This window comes from Salarias fasciatus (assembly GCF_902148845.1).
Source record: "Salarias fasciatus chromosome 7 unlocalized genomic scaffold, fSalaFa1.1 super_scaffold_4, whole genome shotgun sequence".
NCBI lineage: Eukaryota > Metazoa > Chordata > Actinopteri > Blenniiformes > Blenniidae > Salarias > Salarias fasciatus.
The window spans coordinates 14185116-14206721 of record NW_021941229.1 but is presented as its reverse complement, the minus strand read 5'-3'; the positions used below and the strand labels follow the sequence as shown (position 1 = coordinate 14206721).

Below are 21606 nucleotides of genomic sequence, written 5' to 3'. Positions count from 1 at the left end.
TGTGTGTGTGTCAGAGGGCAAGGAGAGTGTATCCGTTTGAGTGGAGAGTTTGAAAAAACAGTCTTTGAATCTTGTGGTCTTTACTCCAGTTGCTCTTTTTTTTTGTATTTGTTTCACAATCAAAATCTGGTAGAACTGTAACACACTGTGAGTCTGAGCACTGAATGTTTGAGTTTTAGCACAACACTCTCCACTCTCCGTTCTAACACAAATACGCCATTTTGTTTAAATGGTTTACCTGTTGTAATTTGACATTCAATCATGTCCACATGTTCTCTTTTATATGCATATTTATTTTGCTGGATTGTTTTAGAATTTGGATACTTTTTTCAACACCAGAACCAGAGAAAACTATGCTTATATTCTCCACTTGTCTTGTACTCATGGTCAAATTTACAATAAAGATAAAACAAAGTTAAATTCTGATTCACCATCATCGTTAGATAAACTTTTGTAATCAGGTTCATGCAACTGAACGTAGGTGTTTGTAGTAATTTGACCTATTTATTGAGTTTTTACAATTTAACTTGTTTTGAATAACATTTTTTTCTTCTAATTAACAAGAGCCATGTATCAACTCAACTTCTATCCTGACTTTTAGTTACTCAAATATCAAATGACTCCTCTGTTTTCCTGACTGAACATCAATAGGGCAGCCTTATTTCCAACTGAGTTCAATTAGCATGTAAAGTCTCAGTGCGTGGAGGATCCATCGATGCGTCTATAAAAGGCTGTGTGATACTGACTGAATGCAGAAAGCTACAACTGTCCCTCTTGTGCGCCACGACCCCATGACTGGAAACATTTCTGTGCCTCGCCGTGGGTTCCTGCCTCCTCTCTAATGCCCTTGGTTGTGCATATTTCCCATCTATCTGTAACCTTTTCTCCACTAAATGTTGCGAGCATCCAGTAAAGACAAACAAGTGCTGCTTTTTTTTTCATGCTTGCTGAGTGAAATTAGCTGCTCCTTCATAAGGGTCCCTCTCAGATAATACAATGCACCAGCAGGTAGATTTATGGAGGGGTGAGTGAGGGGGGGGGGGGTTCTTTTTTACAAACTCTGCTCCCCATTTACCTCTTTGTCCATTTGACTCTTCATCCCGGCTTGCCTTAAAACAGCCTTCCCACTATAAATTTCGGTGACATCGCCTGCCTCGGAGCTGCCTCTCTCTCCCTCTAACCCCTCCGCTCTGCTCTCCATCCTCTGCAGCCGTGCCCTAGCAGTGGGAAGGAGATGCCTTCACCAGAGGAGGTTTATTTTCAGGACTCCCCTGTTCCCTTTGTCCTCTCGCTCCTCTCCATCTCTTGACGGGATGGTTTCACGGCCCACCTCGCTGGCTGGGCCTCCCTCTCCCCTGCCAGGCCTTTTAGCCAGCGGGTTAAACATTGATTTGTGAATGGAGGGAAGCACAGTGGCCCCGGCATGAAGTGCAGCGGTCCCCCACTGTTTCTGTGTGTACACACACACCCCTACTATACACCACCAAGACTAACATCCAGCATGAAAGCTTCTCCACTAAAAGGCCTTAATTCAACAAATGCTGATGGTTGATAGTTGTTTTTTTTTTATAAAAGTGCTGCATGTGCATAAGCTTTTGCTTCCTTAAAACTCAAAAGTCTGAGCATACCACTGGGATCTTCCTATCATTTGCAACGGGTTCTTTCAGCACATATGAAAGTAGCAGATGTCTCTGTGATCTTATGTTGCTCACTTCACTTGTTCAACACGGCAGCGCAATACACAGTATAAACTGAGAGTAGCCGACAGTTGCAGATGTTTCTGTGATCTTGTGTTGTATTTAATTAGGTTTTCAAGGAGGAAAAACAGTGCCAGGACCAAACTGAGAGAGCTCTACTCCATTGTGAAGCTTCAGTGTGGGACGTAGAGGTGAAAGTAGGCCCTCTTGACTTCTTCCAGGCTCTGGAAGAGTCAAGGCATGAAAAGGCAAACAGGGAGAAAGTGAGAGTGAGAGTGAGAGAGAGAGAGAGAGGGGAGATAGAAAGGGTTTGCTTTTCACCACCAGCACCCCCCCAAAAAAAGAGCAATGAATGAGTGACTGGTTGAATGAATAAGAGGCAGGCTGGGGCTGAGAGGGGCTCTGGCTGTGTGGATCAGCAGAGGTTAACTCGGCTTCTTCAGAGGGATGAAAAGGGAAAAAACGGATTGAGCTTTAAAGAGGAGGACCCCCTGCGCCCGGGGCGGGATCAGTCAGGATGATTTATTAGAGAGAGAGAGAGAGAGAGAGAGAGAGAGAGAGAGAGAGAGAGAGAGAGAGAGAGAGAGAGAGAGAGAGAGAGAGAGAGAGAACGTTTGTGAGCATCAAAAAGCTGCAGCGCAAACGCAGGATTTAAAAATGCTGATATGCACTCCATGTGGATGGACTGATTCAGAGTGAGAAGCCCCAGACCTCCAGCCATGTGAATCCTACCTATTTAACTTATGTAATTTATACACATAAACGTAAAAAGTCCCAAGTCCCCTGATAAACCTTTCAAATGGTTTAAAGACATAAACCTGTGTTGCAATTTGACTATAAAGCCATGTGTCAATTAAATGATTTAAAAAAATACAAACTTGATCTCATTTGTCACAGTGTCTGTTACTCTAAGTTTATGCATTCAAGAATATGAATTTAATAATCTAAAGTTTGTGCAACTGCTTCTTACAACACAACTGGAGTTTTATGTGCAAGGCGCTGGATTGCTCCAGCATTAAAAAAAAGAAGATGACTGCATTGTGTTGTTATCTCTTTTGATTTTTTTTTTTCTTTTTGTATAAAATGTGCAATACAAATGACGATATTTGACGCGTAAGACAAGCTGCCCTCTGTCGCCCCATCAATCGGCTGTCACATGAGCATCAACACTTTGCACAGAGGCCTACAGTAAGCGGCCGCTGCTGCTGCTCTGGGGCAGAAAGGCTGCGCATGGCGCTGAAGGCATCGCTTTATGTCCGAGTGCCTGGTCACAGCGTTGCACTAGTTTGCTCACACAAGAGAGGGGGCACAAGAGAAACACTAAACGTCATGCAGTGCGGTCAGAGAGTAAACAGTGTCGGGATTGTAATCTCTTTTTGGGGAGAAAATAGGGCTGTTGTGTCTTTAAGAGGGGCTGCTGGTTCCTCATCGCAGCTGCTGGCTTGCGCGTGTGTATGCGTGTGTGTGCGCGCGGGCTGCGCGCGCGCGCCCGCATGTGTGTGTGACATAGAGGACAGCGGAGATTCATTACTTAAGCAGTACAATGGACATTTATCACCCCGTGGTGTTATTCAAATTCAGTACCAAGCGAGGACCTTCTCCACTCTCCACTCCTCCGCGCGCCGCGGCCGCAGCGCTTTATTGTTGGAGCGGCGCGCAGAAAAAGGCAGCAGAGCAGAGAGACCTGCAGCCAGTCGGTCCCAGAGACCCGCGGAGGAAGGATGAGAGGAAGGAAGGCAGGAGCGTCTGTCCGGACTGGAGCTCCCTTATATGCTCCGCGGCTTCTTTCTGGTTTTGCTGTCGCCCCTCGACGCGGCTGGCCGGCCGGGGGCTTCTGGACGGAGCGGAGATGCGCGCGTCGCGGTGGGAAACTGAACCAAGGACGCACCGCCGGGAACTAAGGGGTTTCCTTTTATTAATTTTTTTTTTCTTCTCCCCATTTCATCGTCAGCTATTTAACTCCAGAGGAAAGAACTCGACCGATCTAAGAGGTTCTATAGGAGGGAGATGTTTTTTTTTTTTTCTTATAATTTAACATCCGTGGAAAGCCATTGTGCATCTTGAGGCACCAGAAGAGTCTTCCCCTAAATCGATGACACCATACAGGTGCAGAAATGGCGTTTTCCCGGCATTTCCACCTCCGGACTTTTAGATAAAAAACGAGGTCTAGATTTGGTGTTTTATCTGTATTTACACTCCCTTTTCCAACACTTTTAAAGTGAGATTCTTGGGGAAACCAAAAGGGAAGATGACATTTTTTTTTTTAACGACAATGGCCATTCAGCCATCTTGGCCTAGAGATAAGGACAGACTAACTTTACAACTAGCAACCAGTGCAAAGACGTGGACAGAAGACTGCAGCCGTGAAACAAAGTAGTAAAAGGCAAAATGCATGCTTTTTAGGAACAGAGCGAGTCACGGTGTGACGGTGGCCACATCAGCCTCCTCTCTAGCTTTATCAAACATTTGCCAAAGAGGAGGGTGATCTCGCCTGTGATGCGATGATCAACAGAGGAAACGAGTTTCCAGTTGACATTGTAGGATTTGTGCGGCAGAGGAAGTTGCACAGGTTGTTTTGGGAGCTTGTCACCGCAGAAATCATCTTCTGGTTTTAATCTCCTCCTGCAGCAGCAGCAGCAGCAGCAGCACGGCTGCACAGAAGGGGGGGAGAAAGGCTGCTTTTTTTTTCCAAATGAAAGGTGAATCCAAGAGGTGGTGCTGAGCAGTGGGAATGTCAGAAATAATGCAGAGCTGTGCAACTACCTATCTTGCAGGGAGGGGGGGGCGTAAAGGAAGAAAACAGTTTTTCGCTTCAGCACAGTACAGTCAAAGGGCATTTGAGCAGCCGTAGCAGGTGCACCCAGGGGCCTATACAATAACTGTCCCGCGTCCACATTTGTGATTCAAATAATCAAATGCTTAATTTTCTTCTTTTCATCTCGGGCAGGGGACGTACAGAGTCTTTTAGCGACTGATTGTCCAAACGCAATTCTTGAGTAAACTCAAATTCAACCCCAAGAATTGTGTATGGACATCTGTTGCTGCAGACTCACATTCATCACTGCTGTCTTTGGCCGAGCGCCACATCCAGATTGTAGGCCTCCAAACCACAAAAGAGGCGAGAGGAAGGCCTTTTCACTCCCGTTTTTTTTTTTTTTTTTTTTGGGTTTTGTTTTGTAACTGTCTCATTTCAGGTAAGATCTCAAATCACGATTTGCATGATATGGAGAGGAGGAATAAGGATGCGGGACGTCTTGGGCCAATAAAGTGGAGGAAACCCTATTCTGCCTCATGTAATGTGTTTTTTCGGGGTGTGCGTCCTGGTTGGCCCGATTGGTATTTACACTTTGTCGAAGATCTAATCAAGAGTGTTTGTTTTAAATGGCAAATATCGACGAGAAGCATTGATGTATCGACTGTGTTTGGCAAATAGTAGAAAGCAGTGAGTTGAGTGCTCACAGACTGAGGCCTGCATGCAGCTGAGAGGCTCGCTGTGGATGAGATGATGCACACTGGATCGTGTATATCGCCTCATAGGAGGAGCAGGAAAACGAGATGGAATCGGTTCAGTTAATGCATAAAATGTATTTTGTCAAAGTTGCATTTGAGTGAAAAAAAAATACGGTTTTTGTACACTTTGTGTCCTTCTGTAGGAAAACTCTTAAAATATTATCATATTCGTTTAGAACAAAAACGAAATCAATACCTGATTTAAACCCTGTAATAGTGTTGAAGCACAATTAGTGAATTAATTTAAAAAAAATGGACTGATGACTGATGCTGGAGTCAGTGAGCATCACTTCAAGACCAAGTGGGTCAGTTTTATTACCAATAGTTTTTCACTGTTGTTTTTGCAAAATATAATTTTATCATATGATGCAGTGAAACTCCATTTTTATTTAAGAAAAAAAAACTGGATGAAATAATATCATTTAAATGCTCCCAAAATAGATAATATCTTTACTGAACAGTTGATCAGACATTAATCAGCCTTTTGATATAAAACTGAAATTCTTTCAAATACGCTAAAATTTCCTAATTGCTCTCATTTTGTTCTCACTTAGTGATGCACTGATTAATTCAACACACACACACACACACACACACACACATACACACACACACACACACACACACACACACAGCCAATGTGTGTATTGTTGTCGATCATTAAAGGCTAACCTCTCTTAAATCCAGGGGATTAGTGCATCATGTTTACTCTGGCAGAAATGCTTCTGTGTCCGTTGCAGTCCTTTTCTCTTCATGAAGACAAAGATTTTATTATACTCGTATTAAAAGACTTGGAAATTACAACCACACACTGATAGCAGTGCAGAGGGGAGCCACAGTCTTATTGCGTTTCTTTACATTTTAAGAAGAATTCAGGTTATTTGGATGCACTGATAGTGACTTATACCCACGAAAAGGCATATTCTCTCAATTATGGGCTTATAACAGCATGTCTGCCCCCTAAAATTAATTTTATTTATCATGTTTAACTTAAATTATGTTTGTTTTTTTTCCCTTTTTTTTAATAGTTTCTTGTAGATTTGTCTCAAACTCTTGGTTTGTTTGAAGCTTTAACAGGTTGTGGCTGCAGCAGAAAAAAACACCAGTACAGTTTTTTTCCAGCACTATAAATAGAACACTTGAAATATGAAGAAAAGTTCTACAATACTAAATTTCCGGGTGCACAGCTACAGTAACGACTTTTTGGTCCTTTTAAGCACCAAAAAATTAATGTTACAAAAACGCAGATATGCATAAAATCGTATTATTGCTACAGGTGCACATTTTGTTTTTGTTTCTTAAAAAATAAAAAATAAAAAAAATTCCCACAGTTGTGACTGAGCAGTCGTGATGCACCATTTCTCCTGTTGAGCTTCAGTGTGCATGGGCTCAACCACAACATGTACAAAGTGTTTATGAATGCTGGATGCTGCACAGCCCTGCTGCAAAACCTGACAGTGAAAAGTCAGATTTGGGCGTTAATTTAAGAAAATCTGGCTTCATTCATGAGTAAAATGAAAAGCTGAAAAAAAAAGTTCCGCACACATGCTTTAAAATACCTCCAAAAAAGCTACAACTTTAAATCAATATAATACCAAGTTCAGATATTTTGGTACATTAAAAGAATTAAAAAGAAGAAATGAAATGAAGATGTCCTGCAAAAATGCAACAGACAGGAGAAGTTGGTGATTTGCTCACTTTGTTGAAATGTGTGAGACTCACTCTCCTGATGTGGGCCTGCACAGGCTGACATGGAGCTGCGTGCTCCCCCCCACCCCCCACCCCTCTCCCCCCTCCCGGCCTCATTAGCATTTCCTTTCTGCTCGCCATTATAGGCCGGTTTCCCGTTGCAAATCGGACTCCACAACCGAGAAAAGGTTTTAGGTCGCCCCGGGCGTTCAGGGGAGGGCAGCCCGGAGGCAAGACCTCGACCTCCCGCAGTGGTCCTGTAGATCACACCCCACCCACCACACACACACACACAAACTCACAAGCGCGCGCACCCTGCACACCCCCCTTTTCCTTATAAATATTCCAGCTGAGTGTGGCCATAGGACGGCTCAAAAAAAAAAAAAAATCTCCCTGAAGTCTCGTCTAAGCAGCCTAAAACTGCGGTGTGATCACAGATCTGCGCCTGAATCGATCAGATAGAAACCATCACCACGAATTATCCGAGCGGGATGTAAAATCCTAATTGTGTTAGGAGAGATTGGGAAGGCCGTGCGTGGCGCGCGGCAGGACGCAGGGCTGGTCAGGCCAGAGCTGCTGGAGACATCTAGCAGGACGAGGCTTCAGTTTCTCATAGAAACAAAAACTATTTTAAAAGTATCACTGTATCTGTCCAGGGAATAACAACAACAACAACAACAAAATTAAATTATTATTAGTGGTGATCATACCAGATACTATGTGCGTTTGTGGACGAGCTAATTCTTTTAATTACGCGCTTATTCCTAAATTTCATGAAAATAATTTCTCATAAAACAAAAAATAAAAATATTTTATTATTCCTGAAGCATTCTGAAACTAATGAAAAGTGTAAATTGTTAAAAAAAAACCTTTTTTTTTCCAAAATATTTTTTTATTCAATGCAGAAAAAACAGAAATAAAAAAATGGGGGGGGGGGGGGGGGGGGGGGGGGCATGTATAGGACTGAAAACTACCCAATTCAAACAATACAGAAAATTATAACTATAATTAGGATACTACAATGTGCAACAAAAAAAGACAATTAGGCATTTCTTGTCACTGCCACTGTTTTTCCAATGTAAACATCTGTAGCTGATGTTTTACTATAAGCATAATTTCAGAATAACCCTACTGTAATTCAGTTTTCTCTGCAGTTTCAATATTAACACATTAATACACACTTGCCCCAGATTACAACCACAAAGATAGTGTGTATTGAATAATTTATGCAATGTTTCCATGCAGTTTCAGTAATCCTTTGTGGGAGGGATGGTAAAGAAAATTGTTTTATAGTTATCTACTTCATAAAAAACAAAGCTATTCAAATAATGTGTAGTCATTTTGACAGAAGTTAAGGAGATAAGGTAAATAAACTACTATTACAAATTGACACGGGCACTTCAGGCTGCTTCTGACATACAACATATGACCTGACCAGTTCACATATTTCCACACGTTTTTCCTGGTGATCTTCTCTGAATTTTCACTTCTTCTTGTGGAGTATCATCAATCCTCTGCGTCTCCACAGCGCAGGCTGACGCTGCAGCAGCGTCCAATGGGATGGCGTGTTGCTGAGATGTGGGGGAGTGAAATAAGGAAGCGTGCAGAGGATTTGGAGGAGAGGCTGGGGCCACATCTTTATGCTGTAGTTATGTTGTTTGTATTTTATTTATTTTTTTGTTAGCCTCCATGAAGAGTAGAAATAAACACAATGCAGTCCTGGTCTTGTAGCTGGTAGTCCAGTTCCCCCTGAGGTTAAAAAAAAAAAAAAGAAAACAAAACACAATATTCCAGCATCAAGTCAAGGGAGAAATATCTCTGTTTATTAATATGAATGTGTGTTTTGCTCCTGTGCGCCCACTGGGGTCCAATCAATGACAAACTTTTCATTTCATTTACATCCTGTGTTGAGTCCTGTAATTGAATCAATCCATTCAAATTGAAGCATTTAGATTGTGCGCGTGTGTAAAAATGTGCTCAAATACGAGACCCCAAGGACAAACTTATCTTGCAGCTGCTTCCACATCATATGAAACATTAACTAAGTCAGAGAAAATGAAGAGCTGCAGCGTCGGTGAACGTGCAGGTTTAACCTTCCCTCTCTCATAAACAGCCGGCCTCCTGGTTGAAATGTTTTCATTAATCTGTGCAAACATGTTCAGAAATCATGCAACAGCGAACGCACAGAATATGTATTGAAAGAGTTTGAAATTAAAATAAGCTGATTGTATTCGGAATAAACACACATGCAAGACCACACACACGCACGCACACACACACACACACACACACACACAGGCCATCTGACAGTGGACGTGACTCTCAGTTCTCACCATTAGCTCCCAGTCTGCATCGTTGATAAGCACCAGGATCCCCGGCCTCCTGTGGGAAAACACACCATTTCAGTTGTCTCCCAGCACGCACACGCACACACACACACACACACACACACACACACACACACACACACACACACACACACACACACACACACACACACACACAGATGCAAGTGCAATTACTCACTGCATAAACATTTGAAAAACAATGGCAACAAAGGCATAAAAAGCATATAAAATTATTAAGGATCATATTTCACCCATAAAATATGACAAGATAACCTTTCCTGTTGCTTTAAAGCAACAACAACAAAAAAAATACAAGATGAGCTATTAAGAATTAATTTTAGAAGAGTGGAAAGATATCTGGATAAATCTAAAGTTAAAGTTGATCCAAATAAACAAACAACTGAAAACAATTTTGGGCTGATAAATGAAAATATGAAATGTTTTGGAAGTTGAATTGAAGGTCGTTAATTAAAAATTGTCAATTTATTAAAAAAAAAGTATGTTCCTTAAACCAAACAGCTTGCTAAAGAATAATTATAGAAAATGTTGGAATTCATTGTGTGTTCGTCACTGTTAACTGCAGTCCAGAAACATGAGTTAAAAAAAAAAAAAACTGATATTTTAAAGTGAAGGATTACAATTGAGATGACACCTGTGTATATTTGTTAAAGCTATATGTAGTAATATCAAGTTAAAGTTCATTTTACATCAAAAATTGTGCTTTTGTGGGTCTGCTTGATCTGAAAATTAATGGTCACTGTCCTCCTCGTTCACATACACACTGATCATTTATACAAGAACTGAGAAGAGGACATTTTTCTGAGACGTGAGCGGCTGAAGCCAAACAGCTGAACGCCCTGTCACTGAAAATTAATGTGGGACCAAAAATAACACGGAAAGCAGGAGGGTAATGGAGATAATAGGAGCGGGTTACGAGGAACACCTTATACATATACGTGCTTTATTTTCCAAAGAGGAGGTGACTCGAAGTCCCATAGTGGTGAGATAGCATCTGAATCGTGTACGGATGTCCCTAACAGTGTCTCTGACCGGCTCGTGGACGCTCTGTGACGTCAATGAGAAAGGGCAGCGCAGGAGAGAGAACCTGCGAGCGCGTATGCACGCCCAGAAGACAAAAGACAAGAGGACAAGGTAAAGATAATAAACTAAATCACACGCCGCGCCGGTGCACCTTTTAAAAAGATAATGAAGCAACACCTTGATGATCGTTTGCACAAAAAGAGCCGTGCATGCTGCCAACATAAAGTACACACAAATACACACATCTAATCCATAAGGTTTATAGGTAGGCTGGCTTTTTCTCCTTTCATTGGTGAGATGGTGCTATAAATAGTCCTGCACAAAGGCAGCCGTAAAAGTCAGCCAGTCCTATAAGGCTGCTGTGTGTCCTGAACCCCCACATACACACACATGCACAGGCGCACATACACTTACACACAGGTAATCATCTTACCGAAACCTATAACCTAAAGGAGAGTCTTGTTTTATTTATTTTTTTATTTTTTTTCAGCAGGTTTTAGCTGCAGGAGAAATACTCGCAGCTCTACATATCGAGAACGGCTTAAGATATTTGGACACATATCACCCGCGTGCATGACTGCTGGGATTTGGTTGCAGGTACGAGAATAATGCGCGGCATATCCTGCAGGGCTGATGCTGCTGTTGCACGGATCAAGTGTGTGTCAAGTGCACTCACACGGACTCTCCCTGGACGAAGAGCTCGGGCCGTTCCTTCAGCAGGTTTCTCTGAATCCAGACCAGCAGCTGCTTCATGTCCCCTGGAAAACACACACACACACACACACACACAAAGCAGAGGACACTGGCTTACCTTCATCTCCTTGAAATCCTAAACTTGCTGACCGCTAACGTAAACCCGGCTTTCAGGCTCACATTTATTGATACACATTAGCAGGAAGAGGTTTTTTGTTCTTTAAAATGGCAGCAGGTCCCCACAGTGTGACTGTGTAAACAGATTTACGTCTTTTGTCGACGTGCACACACAAGCACACAGACGCGCACGCACGCACACACACACACGCACACGCACACACACACGGCCCATACGCAGGCAGACAACGGAGGTCACAGGTCAGGGGTCAGGGGTCAAGGTGCACGGTTCCAGCCCCCTGCTCGGTCGATGTGACGCGACAGAAGCACCAGGCGGGACAGGGTGTGTGTATACGAGTGTGTGCGTCTATGCATGTATATTTATGAGTGTGTGCGTGGGGGGGCGGGGACGGGACACTGGAAATTGGGGGAGGCTAGACTGATGCCAGTGGCCAGGCGGGATAGAGTTCACCTTGAAATAGAAACGAAATGCAGCGACGTGCCTGGATGAATGGATAAACAGAGTGAAATGTGAAGAAAACACGAGGACTTGAGGATTGTGGTATTCTAAAAGGTCGGAGTGTTAAAAAAAATATAAGTAGCGGGACAGATATGTCTGAAAATCAAAGAAAAAACTTGAAAATCAGAGTGTTAAAATCAAGTCTCAATTTCAGTGCAGGATTAGAAGAAACCTTTGTTTAATTATATTTTTCTGTCGGCCATTAAATGCGCCGCTTTTTCATCTGAGCTTCAATATCAGCAAAGTTTGAATTTTCTATGAGTCTGACCTCTTGAACAGTCAGCTTGACCCTGTCTCAACAATAGGCTGAGCCTCGCTCGTGACGACTGACAGCCACAAAGGCAACGCCAATGAGGGGTTTTAGGATAAATCCCCGCGAAACAACTAACTATGAATATATTAAAGTTATGCTTATCGGAGAAATTCAAGGTGGTGTGAGAGCCTTTGAGCGTGTGTGTGTGTGTGTGTGTGTGTGTGTGTGTATTCATGTTAATGTGTGAGGTCATATTAAAAAAAAAAAACAGCAGCAAACAAGATACTGTGTGAAAGCAACAAAAACAGATGACATGAATTACATGGAGCTGGTTTGCTCTTCTGACTCCTCTTGGTTATATGTTGGTGGTGAAATCATCTATCTGCTCGATACACATCAGCGTGACTCGACAGCAGGTTTGCTTGCAGCCACACACACTCGTGCACGTACACACTCGGACAAAATGAACAGACGAGGCCTCCTTCAGCAGGTTACACAGGAACGAAGAAGGGACAGAAATGTGTGAGAAACGAGAGAAAATAAAAGGAAAGGTAAATTATTAGAGGAAGAGAGCGACAGCAGATGGAGCAGATATGAGGGCGAGAGGACGACAGCGAGTCCTCCTGAGCCAGGTGTGAGAGGAGCGGGGAAGCCGCGAGCAGGTAGGCGTCGGGGCGCTCGGAGACCCCGGGGTTCAGCCCCGTGAAAAGCCGGAGTGAAAATTACATTAAAGCGGAGCGGAGGCTGCAGGTCTCGCCTCCGACGTGTTCAGGACGAGCACGGAGGGAGACGCTGCTCGATCACAGAGCAGCTGGAACTGGATTTGTCGTTGGTGCATTTAGCAATTTTACAAAGCGCAGATGCAATTTCAAATATATTGTGTCTCGTAAAATCATTTGTAAAACGGTGCAGACGATTCAGATGTAACATATAAGCTGTCACTGCTTGCAGTCCTGACTTATTTCAACCAAAAAATTTGCAACAATTTATTTGCATTTTTGACTGCATTTTTAAAGGTAGCCATCTTTGTGTGATTCCTATTCTGCACATTTTGGTGTACAATTATTTTAAATCACTGTTTTTGCTTTAGTTCTTAACCTTTATTATTACATAGCTCTGTATATAAGCCTGTAATGTACATTATGACAAGGATTCTTCAGGATGTTTAGAAGAGTCCTGTCTTCTGCTATAATTAGTCCAAAACCTGCTTCACGAGGCCCACAAAATAAGTTTGATCCCTGCAGACATATCTCTGGTAAATTGTGAGGTTTTCTGAACCAACGTTTTTCAGCTGCACGACCCGTAGGTCATGGGCATGGCACAGTAATTTATAATGTATAGAGGTTTACACTCCATATTTTCATTTCCTACATCAACACCGTCTTTCAGCCCCGTAAAGAGGGCTGAAAATATCACCTGTGCACAAAACATTAACTGAGTGTTTCAGACACAGAGCTGGGCTCAAATATCTGCGAGGAAATAAACAATAATTGACTTTTAATGTCTCCATAATATGTTTATAATATTACGTGGTGATATAGCAATGCACTAAACACATGCACCGAGGAGCACCACACCCCCATCTTTTAATTCTGTGTATAGCAGCATGAACTGAATTATCTGTGTGTGCTTTTGGACACTTTATGAATTTTGTAAGTCAGAGCTTGTAATGCTTTAAACCAAATTATGCTATTTGATACAATACGAACTACTTGAATGACTGATATGGCGTGTGTGTGTGTGTGTGTGTGTGTGTGTGTGTGTGTCTGGAGGTGATCTGGTTAATTGTAGTGCTGTCTGCCTGCTCAGTGGTATAATGATAGTGCTAGTTGTCTACGGTTGCAAGACTCCATATAAAAAGGGGCACACACCTCCCCCTCACAACACACACACACACACACACACACACACACACACACACACACACACACACACACACACACACACACTAGGAGGCAGTGAATATTGACCTGCACCTCTGCGGGGCTAAAAACAGAACTAATCACTCCAGCAGTCATAACTCCTTCTTTGTGGTGACTCCTTTCTTTGCACTGCTGCTGCCTTTGACTATTGGTATTTTTCTCCACCATTACCCCTTATTCCCTCTTTCATCTGCCCAACCATTTACTCTTTCATTCGCTCTCTTTCTCTCCCTCCCTAATAAAAGTTGCTGTGCACCCCTCATCTCTTTCTTCCTCTTTTAAATTTCTCCTTGAAAACACGCAACAAGAACCATTTCACCTCGGCGCCACACGCAGGTTTATATCAAGTCAAATTTCCATCAATCACTGCTGAGCTTTTCACGGTAAACCGACACAAACTGATGAGGGAGGCTTCATAAAAGTGAGCCGTGTCACGCTCGGAGAACAGCGTCGGGGCGTAAGGTGCAGAGGGCGCCGTGTGAGAACAGACGCGGGACTGAAGTGAAGCCGTTCTACTAGGAATCCAGGTAGGAAGAGAAAAGAAAATGAGGGAACACACGGACGGGCAAGAGGGGAAAGTGCGTCACTGGATCCTATTGCATGCTGGGTATGGCTGCGTTGCGTGGGAGGAAAGCCGACATGGAGGGAGGGGAGAGAAAAGGCGCCATTTTGATGTCAATTCAAAACGGTTCCCGCTTTCCTTTTGTGCGTGCAGCCGTTTCTTCATCCCCCTCTGCCTTCGTTTGCTTCTCCACAATTATGACGCTCATGCGAGGGGGACGAACTATCCATCTTTCTGGTGATGTGAGGGGCAAAAGAAAAAATGGCATGATCCTCAGAGCATGGAGTTTTTTTGTTTGTTGGAGAGGGGGGTCACTGAGAGAGGGAGCGCTGGATGGAGAAAGAGAGGGGGTGGAGCCTTTCAGTCGAGGGTCATCAATCACCGGCTGGGGTCAAAAAGAAATACGAAGGATTCAGAACCAATTATATCTGCCTACACCGCACCCCCCGTCCTCACACACACACACACACACACACACACACACACACACACACACACACACACACACACACACACACAGTCCGACAAACACACACACGACGATGTGTAAGGCTAAATTAGTTCACGGCAACATTTTCAGGATCAGCAGACCTGCCGGGCAACACGCGACTCAAATCAAGATCAGTATGAGCAAAGCGGCGACAGGAAACGGTAATTCACCACGCGCATGTCCACAGACCGTTAAAAAAAAAGAAATTATATATGGGCAGTGTATGGCTAGACCTATCGACGCAGACAGGGAGAGAGAGGGAGGGAGAGAGAGAAAGGTCAGCTGGTGCTGCAAGGTCATATCAGGCTGACATTCCCCGGTGTGGTCAACTTTTGTCTTTTTGTAGTCGTGGTAACGTCAGCACCGTGCATGAACGGCCTTTGTGTGGTCAAACACCAAAGACGTATATTTTGATTGTGTGCTCTCTCACTGTGGCACACACACACACACACACACACACACACACACACATATATATTTTAACCCCACTGCTGCTGTGTTTCACAACACTCTCTTTTCTTTATTTTCTTCAAGATGTTTTCCATAAAATCAAGACTCTTTGACTCCAGTGACGGGAAACATCTTTTTTTTTTTTTCTTTCAATAAAGTGCCAGTTCAGCAGAAATAGTTTAGTCATCCAGTCCTTTCTCTCTTGCAACTCACAGAAGACACATAAATGTCCTTTTACTCTTATTACTCCTCACATCAGTGAAGCCACTGGGCAGCTTTTACAAGCGGAAAAGACTTAAGAGGGTCAATTAAGAGAAGCAGCATGCGGCCAGAGATGTTAGAGATAAGGATGGATTGAAAGAACGATACAGAGAGGGCGAACGGGGAAGTGGTGGGCATGGCTCATCTACAGCAGCATGTGAAGTGTTCAAGCAAAGCCTAAAATCAGGATTGAACAGTGACCAAGCAAACCGATACATTTCAGGTGAGTTACAGGACAAAGCTTTCATGTAACGTACAGAATTTCCAATGACAAAAAGGTGACTTTTTATGAAATCACAGTCCTGTTGCTAAAATATTTGCTTTCTCCACTTGGATTAGTCAGATGCCTGAAACACATCTGTGTACATCTAAATGGCATATTAGACCTTTTGAACAATCCTCAAAAAGTGTCTCAAATGTAAAAAACAAGAAAAAACTATAGAGGTTAACGTGTTAGTCAACGTGACAAAATGTTAATACATGTACGGAGGCAACAAAAGAAAACATTGCTGAACAAAGCAAATTAGCTCAAACGTGTCACGAAACCTTTTTGTGGCATGATGCTCACTGGTGGAGGTTATTTTCCAAGTTAAGTATGTGGGGAGGTTGGAAGAGTCTCTTGCTGTATGCATAAATTTTAGCCTAACAATCATTCTTTCTCGCTTTATTCAACTCAGGGGTGCATTACAACTTCGTTCAAAATAAGGCTACACCTCAGATAGGTCGACAATCTGAAGAGGAAACAGAGAGACAGAAAAATACACACACTCACATCCATGCCTATGGGTAATTTAAAGTCATCAATTAACCTCAATTGCAAGTGGGAGACTGCAGGAGGAAATGTGAGACACAAAAAGAACATGCAAGCACAGCCTGGACTCAAACCAGAGACAAGCTCATAGTGAGGCAAGGGTGTTAACCGCTACACCACTCTGCATGTCAATGATCAGATGTGATTCTAAATGTTAAGTTGTTAAAAATGCAGCTTTCCACATTGTAAAAAATATAAATATTTGACGCAGGAATCACAGGAAAAGACTGAATTAGATTGGCACATGAAAATTCAAATATATCTTTGAGAGCACACCAGACAGGTTTTACTTTAAAGGCTCGTTTCTGTTGATTGGTGAGAACGACTGCTTAAAAAAGTGTTTTACAGAATCAAAGATGGCGACGGAGTCCACAGCCTTTGTGGTCTGAAACATGTTTAATGTTTAAAATGTACAAAATCTGAGCGTCGGTTTGTGGGAAGCTACACTTGAGTTCCAATTCAGAAACACTCGGCCAGAGCTGCAACTGTGTGCTAATTTTACAAATGTCTTCTTGGCATGAAAAACCAACATTGGGAAAGATTAAGAAGGTTAAAATGTTTCTCTTTTTTTTACCCCGAGGCACAGCAGTGTTTCTAATTAAACTCTTGCAACTGTATTGTGTAGCTACTGATGCGAGTTTAAACAGGCATGCTTCTCAAGACCATTAAGACTCCTTAGTATTCATTTAAAAAGTCAGAAACTTTAAGAAAGCAGAGTAAAATAGTTTCATTTCCATATGCAGTGGGAGTGATAAAGTATTTAGATCTGCCTTTCAAAACTTTCACTCAATTATATTTAGACATTTGCTAAAATCATTTAGGTACTTTAATCAATAATCTACATGTAGCAACCCACATTGACAGAAAAACAGAATTGTATACGTTTTTGCAGATTTATGAAAAAAGAAAAACAGAAATTCACATGATCAAGAGAATTCAGAACCTTTGCTGTGACTCTCCTATATTTAACTCAGGTGTTCATTTCTCCTGATCATATTTGAGATGAGTCTCCACCTTCACAGGAGTCCAGCTGTGTTTAATTATTAAATTGATTGGATTTGATTAGAAAAGACACACACCTGTCTTTATCTAAGACTTTACAGCTCATGTCAGAACAGATGAGAAAGATGAGGGTGAAGGAACTGCCCGGACAGGACAGGGTGACTGGCTACAATAGAAGGGAAGATGAATGCAGCCACATACAGAGATATCCTGCACAAAAACCTTTTCCAGAGTGCTCTGGACCTCAGACTGGGGCAAAGGTTCAACTTCCAAAGAAGCACAAAGCTACAGTAATGAACACTAATGGCTTTGTGTTAGTTCAGTTATTTATTTTTTTTACTAAATCTGAAAAAAATCTCGATAAATCTGTGGGTTTTTTTGTCAATATCGGGTGCTGTGTGCACACTATGGAGGCAAAAAGGACCTAAATGGTTTTAGGAAATTGCTGCAAGAGGGAAAATTTTAGGGGGGGGGGGGGGGGGTCACTGCTTGCCCCACCTACTGCGTGTGTAATTCTGGTGGTTACATCTTCTACAGTATTAGCCAATCACAGACAAGATTCACAAGTGTGTCACATTGAAAAGGCCATGAGCACTTACACATTGCACATTTCATAAATCAAGACATTCCAAATAGATATTCACAGCAAGTTTAAAGAATCAGCAGAAAAAGAAGGAATACAACAACAATTTCAGAGATGTTTGACTCTGTTACTCAAATCTCAATGACTGTCTTTATTCACTGAAAAGAGGTGACCAATGATGGAAAATAATGGCGAGTTTGAGCAAACCAATCATTAAATTACTGCAAGCGTCCTCTTAAAATGTCATGAATTTTTGGACGTCATCAGCGTCACAGCTCAAATAAATCTCACAAACAGGGCTCATTTTGAAGTTGCTAATGTACGGCCTCTTTGTGAACTGATGAAAAGACATATGGATGGATGAAGAGGTGATACTCACAGGGATCAGACTGGCCTGGAAGTGTCACCTGATGCTCCTTCACACCATCAAAAAGCAGCTCGGCTCCTCCTCTAACAAAATAATAATACAGATTTGCAAATGAATGCAGCAGGCCCTTGAATTAAAAAAAAACAAAAAAATCAACCTGTAACCGAATATTGAGAATTGATACTTTCCTAAATTACATGTATGCATTTCTTCCAAAAATACTCTTTATTTTCCCCTTTGATTCTAATACAGGAGAAACTTTTAAGCTGCATGAGTTGAACTGGTGTCAGAGAAGTAAACTAATAATAATGTTATTAGTACTCATGCCAAGAACTTGAAAACCACACATCTATATTTTCTTTTTTAAACTTCATTTCTTACTGATTTTCTTCAAAAATAATACAACATGATATAATACAATTACAATATTATAAAATACATATCAAATAAACACTTCCAAACAAATTGTTGTCAGGAAAGTTTTTAAATAGCTATATGAGCATTTTATTATCGTCTAATTTTGTAAAGCATTTATAGAATATATTCTCTGTTTGACTGACAATAAACAGCCATTGCTATTTAGTGACTATACCACCTGTATTCTCATTTAAAAGATACAGTCAACAGCTGATCCACAAACAATCAATAACACTTGTGTAAAGATGCTACTCAGACCAAACTTTGATCAAGACCCACATGCAGCTTTAACTGCCTCAATGACCCAAAACAACGAGATCACAGCACAATAATCCATCTTCTCTTTTATTGTGGGGCAGGAAAACATGATTACACGCTGACAACGTTTACATTTGACCAGTTTTTCTTTCAGAATCTGTCCAGATGAGTCAAGAAATGCCAGCAGGCTCAGTGTTTCTCTCCAGACTGATGCTGGCAGTCCGTCTAAGAAACATGTAATTCCAGAAGTCTCGAGCCTTCATACTTTCACAAAGCCCCCCTCCCCGTATGGCCCTCAAACCGGTGCGTGTAGGTAAAGCTAAACGTTTCAGGAATCGCTTTCAAAGTCGCTCACCCAAACTCCAGACGGATTGCTGTGGGCGCTGCCATATTGCCGGCGAAAGCAGGAAGTGATCAGAGAAACCGGAAGTGACGTAAGAATTAATTAAATCTCGCCAAAATGAAACAGGCATGTGAAGAACAGTTTATAGTTGATTTAATAGTTCGTTTAATGAATAATATTAGACTAAATGGCCAATTCAATCATGCAAGAGAAAGAAAAACATGCTTTCACATATTTATTGTATTTTATTTGTGTTAGACTTTAATTTGAGAAACAATAATTCCGTTTTCAGAGTCAGAAGCAAACAAGATGAAGCAGCTCTCCTCACTTGTGAAGTAAACTCTCTGAACACCTCAGGACTGCTGATACACTCACTTATTTTTAATCAATTCTTAAAACATTATTATTTGCTCAGACTTTTCAATAAACAACAGATTTTATTAATTTTATTACCACTATCTTACTAAAATATTTACTTTTTTCTTCTCATAATGTTTCTATTGATCACATTTTAATGTACTTCATAATCTTAAACACTTAAAAATCATATTCTTAACTGTCTTCTTTTAATGTATTCCCTTGTAAAGTACTGTGAATTACCTTATATCTGAATATTGCTGCATGAATAAATTTCCCTTGCCTTGCCAAAAACAACTCATATTTTTTCATAGTGTTTGTTTGATCATTCTCTGGTTAATTTAGTCTTTTATATAAATGTGGGCGATCATTTGTCTTAACTTACCTCAATTTGAACTTGGCTCTTTCAGAAGCTCAGATTTCCAGTTATATTTACACTGATGATGGGTTTTTTTTTTTGTGTTTTTTTTCCTGACATGAATAACACCATAACTAATCATGCAATAATGACAGATAGGTGATAAAACACTGTTAAGCTCTGTGACATGGCAAGACAACAACATTGCTCACAACTAAATCCACATGTATAATTTAGATTTGTCTAATTTTGGTATTTGTTTTATTCATTAAAATGTATTTCACCTTTTTCTTTTCCTTTTTTTCCACATGTTGGAATTAAATAAATAAATAGCAAATCAAATGACTGACATCAAAGATGGCTTACACATTCTGGACCAAAACATATGATAACAAATTACGTGTCCTTCAATTATACTGGTTTAACTCAGATCAAGCAAACATTTATATTTAATGTTTCCACCTAAATATAAACATCTTCACAGTTATGTGTTCCTCAATACTCATTTTGTCATTCATTGAATGTTTTTGACAAAAAAAAGAGTAAATTATTCCTTTCACTGTTGTTATCATGAGTTGAAGTTAGTAAAATCTTCATTGAGCAGTTCAGTAAATGGATCAGTTTTCCTGGCAGACACTTGAATGTCTGTGAGAGAAGTTTCATATCACATTAGACATTTTAACTATAGTTTCTTTTTTGACCTATCCTATGTTTTCATTAAATTACTCTCAAAGACTATTGAGATAGTTCATTGCACTTGCTTTTTGAGCCAAATTCTCTGAAAGCGCTTTTCCTCCTGATGTTTGGAAAATGCACCACAGTGAAAAGTTACCCGTACGGTTCTGCATATGCATGCGTGCCTGCCTTTGTGTAGTGTGTGTTTATATAAAAGTGTGCATAGCCATGACATGAGTGTGTGAATGCACATCTGTCCCCCTCCATCCCTCTCTCTCCCCCGTCTTACATACATCCTCAATCATACTGGTGACAGTTCCAGTCCCACTATGCAGGGCCGGGAGGAAGGATGAGGTGGGGGGTGGGAGGGTATAGGGACCTGAGGTTTGAATTGCAAATCTGCTGCCTTCTGTTGGCGTCCAAGCCGTAGCAGGCCTTTCCTTGTCTTTATTCATGTGTTAATGAGGAGTCAGTGCAGGGGCAGATAGACGGATCGACCAGGGGCCTGGCGGGTGCAAGGGGAAGCGTGAGGCGTGGGTGCACGCCGAGGCTAGAGGGAAAAGATGAGGGTGTTCTGTGACGGAGGAGGCTTGCAGTGGAAGTTTTGAAAAAATAATGAAGACGTGATGAGTCCCCTGCTGGAACGAGGGGTTCCTACACTGGTGGAAACAATCGTGGGGAGGACTCAGAGGGAGGCTGGAGATGAGGTGTGGGTGGGATTCCGAAGGCCGGCTATAAGTTTCATGGTTATAAAGGGAGTTACCCAGGAATGATCGCACCACCACTGCATGTCATGTTATATTTGTTAAGCTTCCCTGAAGTTTGGGTCAAGCTTGTCTGAATGGAGCGTCACAACTGTATTGTATGTCAATGGAATGTGAT

General features: G+C 41.7%; 1 protein-coding gene across 1 annotated transcript; it reads right to left on the bottom strand.

Moving 5' to 3' along the window:
- Positions 1-8559: 8559 nt before the first annotated feature.
- On the bottom strand, positions 8560-19412 carry LOC115383489 (ubiquitin-related modifier 1). Its single transcript, XM_030085679.1, has 5 exons — positions 19347-19412; positions 18329-18399; positions 10962-11043; positions 9230-9278; positions 8560-8645 (listed from the first exon to the last, which is right to left on the bottom strand). Exons 1-5 carry the CDS (start codon positions 19379-19381, stop codon positions 8577-8579), a joined length of 306 nt encoding a protein of 101 aa, XP_029941539.1. The 5' UTR covers positions 19382-19412; the 3' UTR covers positions 8560-8576.
- Positions 19413-21606: the final 2194 nt, after the last annotated feature.

Coding starts and splice junctions, on each gene's coding strand:
- LOC115383489 (XM_030085679.1), bottom strand. CDS start 19,381: ATGGCAGCGCCCACAGCAATCCGTCTGGAGTTTGG. Junction 18,400..19,346: donor GCAATCCGTCTGGAGTTTGG/GTGAGCGACTTT, acceptor TTATTTTGTTAG/AGGAGGAGCCGAGCTGCTTT. Junction 11,044..18,328: donor TCCAGGCCAGTCTGATCCCT/GTGAGTATCACC, acceptor TGTGTTTTCCAG/GGGACATGAAGCAGCTGCTG.